The sequence below is a fragment of the Mus caroli genome, chromosome 15 (genome assembly GCF_900094665.2).
Source record: "Mus caroli chromosome 15, CAROLI_EIJ_v1.1, whole genome shotgun sequence".
Taxonomy (NCBI): domain Eukaryota; kingdom Metazoa; phylum Chordata; class Mammalia; order Rodentia; family Muridae; genus Mus; species Mus caroli.
Window position 1 is genome coordinate 49,611,357 of NC_034584.1, and position 4,385 is coordinate 49,615,741.

At 38.4% G+C, this 4,385-nt stretch overlaps 1 protein-coding gene across 3 annotated transcripts in view; it reads left to right on the forward strand.

The window, feature by feature from the left end:
• Positions 1 to 4,385, forward strand: part of Col14a1 (collagen type XIV alpha 1 chain) — a 209,322-nt gene that overhangs the window by 141,939 nt on the left and 62,998 nt on the right. For all 3 annotated transcript variants that reach the window (XM_029469983.1, XM_021183602.2, XM_029469984.1), the window contains exon 34: positions 1,254 to 1,412. In XM_029469983.1, coding sequence (XP_029325843.1) covers positions 1,254 to 1,412 — 159 coding nt within the window. The remainder of the gene's footprint in view (positions 1 to 1,253; positions 1,413 to 4,385) is intronic.

Consider the following 4,385-nt stretch of genomic DNA (forward strand, 5'->3'; position numbering starts at 1 on the left):
GTTGTGGGTAGCTGGCGAGTGTCAGCTGACCCTGCGCCCCAGCTGCCCCGGTGCTTTTTCTCCAGTATTGTTTTAAACATAAGAACAATTTCCCAAGAACATACAGAAGTCAATTTCTACTCTTTGTAAATGTCAGTGTTAACAAGAAGCAAGCAAGGTGGTAGGATTTTCCTAAGAATGTTTAAGCAAAGGTTAGCTTCTTTCTGAGAGGAAAAAATTCAAATGAATTGCTCTACTGACTAGAATTGCTTTTATTCTGATGTAACTTAAAACATTCAATAAAAATAGGTAGGAATCTACTTGATTTCTTTCATCTTTCATACCACCATGGAACAGAACAAAGTTGAATATAACCAGGAAAATAAAACTATATTAATATAAAAGATGTTAAGTTACTGACAAAGTCAGCTCATAATTTGAACATGGTGTTAGCTGGCTTAGTTTTTATAGCCTTGATTCACATTATCCAATCCTCTTTGAAGTGTTGCCATGGTTACCTTTCTTGGTGAGTGAAATAATTATTGGAATATGGATTTGTTTTCCTTTCACTAGTCTGCCACAAAGAAGTAGAATTCACGAAGCAAAACTAATCCTAATTTAAAATGTGTAGAAGGCCGATCGATTTCTGTGTCAGAACTTGGTTAGAGTGTGGTTACTTGGTTTATTCACAACAAACCTACCCTTAATTAGTTACTTAAAGGATGAAAAGACCTGGCTTTTCCATATCCTTACAAAGAACCCGTGACTGCTGCAACAGTGCTCTTCATGTCCTTGAGACTGTAGTTTGAGAAAATCACACCAGACAATAAACCGGAGGGCTTCTCCCTTGTATTCATTCATACCCTTCCCCTTCCTTAAGAAAATGTCCTTCACTGTCAGGATCGCTTCCAGCTGCACGGAGATAGGAAAATCTGGGAAGGCAGTGGGGGAAGGGAACAAATTAGAACTAACTATAACGACACATGTGTAACATTCATACTAACACACAATACTTTGTGTGCTAACTAAAACATCAAGAAAGCTTAACTAAAATCTCTTATATAGAGTGGCTCTTTTAAAGTATGTCAAAGTGAAATATCTAGAGGACTGATTCTTGAATGTCCAGAAGTCATGGAAAAGGTGCATAGCGAAGTACTTAGAAACAGAATGCTCTTCCTTCTCTGTACTTCTTAACCGAGAGCCAGACAGTTGCACAAATAAGTTTCTAATTCTCCCTGCATAGGACATCCTAAAATATCTTTTATTTTATCTAGCTCCATGTTGTTGTCAGCAAGACTCTGGCCAAAGTGGTTGTTGACTGCAAGGAAGTTGGCCAGAAGGCAATAAATGCATCTGCGAATATCACATTGGATGGTGTGGAAGTACTAGGGAGAATGGTCAGATCAAGAGGACCAAATGGAAACTCAGCACCAGTAAGTAGACAAGGACATGGAACTGTGTGTCTGTTACAGGGAAAAGTCCTTTAATATTTGTTTATTTAGCTGTTTTCTTCCTTCCTTCCTTCCATCCTTCCTTCCTTCCTTCCTTCCTTCCTTCCTTCCTTCCATCCTTCCTTCCTTCCTTCCTTCCTTCCTTCCTTCCTTCCTTCCTTCCTTCCTCCCTCCCTCCCTCCCTCCCTCCCTCCCTCCCTCCCTCTCTCNCTCTCTCCTTCCCTCCCTTCCTCCTTCCCTGCCTCCCTCCCTCCCTCTCTCCCTTCCTTCCTCCCTTCCTTCCATTCTTTCTTTCTTCTTCTTTCTCCTCTCTGCTTTTCTTTTTATGTTTATTGTTCTTTAATGACAGAGTAGAAAATTTTTATTTACTGTATTTCCAGCTCGCTCACTGCCCCCATCCTGGTCATCCCCTCCTACAACTTTTCCTGTTTCTCCTCTGAGTGGGTGGGTGGGGGGGCCTCTGGAAATCCCTGCCCCTGCACATCAAGTCTCTGTGGGGCAGCCTCTGTGTACATCCTCTCTCACTGAGGCCAGACAAGGCAGCTCAGCTAGAAGAACATATCCCACTATCAAAGAGATGAATGGATGGGTGGATGAATGAATAAATGCATAGTTGATAGATAGATAGATAGATAGATAGATAGATAGATAGATAGATAGATCTATAGATAACAAGTGATAGTTGACAGGTCATAGATGATTGACAGATAGTTGATAGATGATGACTCTTTAAGCAAATATGGATGCTCAAGGCAGTAGGCTTCTGTATATTATAAAGAGAATGCTTCAGGTACTAGGCTAGTTAATCATCTAAGTGCATTTGAAGATTTGAATGTTATAATACTCTGAAGCTTTTTTGTGTCATAGGTGTTTTTTTTTTTAATTGGAATTCAAACCTCTACCTAGGAAAGTAGCACGTGCTTCTAATTTGAGTTAGGTTTGTAGATTTTAAAACTATTTTATGCCATCAGTAGTCCATTTACTCATGTAAAGATCTTTCTAAACTAATTTTTACATCATTAAAATGGAATTGAAGTCTGGGAGACTTTTAATTGCCATAGAATCACGTTCCTTTCACTCCCTCCCGCAACACAGAGTTCCAGTGGCTCCAGGGTTTTGTTTTAACAGGGCGTGTTCCTAGCTCATTAGCAGTATTCAGTGAGTCAGCCCAAAGCTAGGAACTTGTTAGTTTTAAAAAGACTGACTATTCCAATGTACATTTCTCCTCTATATCACACTAGAAACTGTGTTTGAGAGATTGTAAAAACACAGATTTAGCAAACTAAGGCTACGATGCATCATCAGCCAGTGTGAGGATGACTAGATGGGCCCATTTATGAGAGAGGGCAACTCTAGGCCCAAATCACTTAGTACTACCATGACTTTCTTAACATTAAGCCTCGTGCATCTAATGTCCCTGACAGTAATACTCAAAGATGAGCAGCTACATCACTGGACAAAAGAAAATGTTCACAACAATGAATTTTTCATCCTCCACCTCACATTTCACAAACAACTAAATACTCATTTGCAACTTGATTATTAATAGTCACATCGTTTTTTTTCATTTATTCATATTTTACCTTCTTAGACAATATAAATCCCCCAATTTAGTAACAACAGCATTGGCTCCTTTTAAAAACACCATCACAATTTCTGACATATTTCTACAAGCAGAATAAGTGCTCAAGAACCCTTGCTAGAATGTAAATAGAAATGGGCTAGTTCTCAGACCTAGCGTTTTGCTTGTGGTCTTGAGCCTAGGACCTTGTGAATATCGGGCAAGGAGCTCTGACTGAGCTACAATCTAGCCTCAGACTACTTGATTTGCATAATTTATTTCCTTAAACAGTGTTATCTTTAGTAGGCTCCATATTGTCATTGACTATAATCTCTTAATATATCTCCTATTATCCCCTATTTGTATTTTATAGTTATAACTTTATAATAACAATCAAAGTGTGTTTCAAATTACATCAGAGGTAATTATATACTCCATATACATAATCAATGAAGTATCAAAAAATTTATTTATACACCTAAATGTGCCTATATGTCTCAGGTATACTGATGGTGATTTTTCGCTTTGGGACACCAACTGCAATGCAGTTCGTTAAACAGAGGGCCCTTTGTGGCAACTTGCAGCCAGTAGGAGACAAAGAGGGAATTTATAGATTGTCAGTAAGTAAATAGTTCTTTGTAAGGCTACGAGGGAAAAGAGCCACAGCTTCTCTTCTAATCTAGAAGTCTGCGAAGGACTCCTAAATAGATTTTTAGTCTTCCCACTTACTGAAGAATTTGCTTATGCTGAAATGGATAATATTAGGTTAGAGCTTAAAAATGCAATTGAGTAGGTCAATCAGTCCTCCTTTTGGGGGGGTGTTGCTTAGTGATATTAATGCCATATGAGAGAAAAGTCCTAGCCTTTCAATTTTAGTTTCACAAAGTATCCAGCCCAGGGTTGGTCTTTCTCTGTAACCAGCGGAAGGGTATGTGTGATGGCACAGTTTAGATAACTCCATGAGGAATAATTATAAGAGTAGCTCACCTACAAATCTGACATGAATTCAAAATGTTGGAAGATTCTAAGGATTCCCTTTTAAAAGACAATGTATCCTTTCAAACCATAGTTGAGTGAAGGAAAGAGGATTTAGGGTTATAATAACTACTGTATAGAAACTGCTTGCATTCTTAATAAAAACAGCTCATGCTCAGAAATGCAAGATTCTGCAGGTGGTGGCTGTCCCCAGGGAGACTAAACTAATAAGCAGGCTTAACTTAGCTGTCAAAACATATGTGTAAAGAAAAATAACTGCCTCGCCTTTCTAGGTCTTTCTTTTAGGACATTTGTTACCTTTTTTCTCTTTTCTTTTCTTTTCTTTTCTTTTCTTTTCTTTTCTTTTCTTTTCTTTTCTTTTCTTTTCTTCTCTTCTCTTCTCTTCTCTTCTCTTCTCT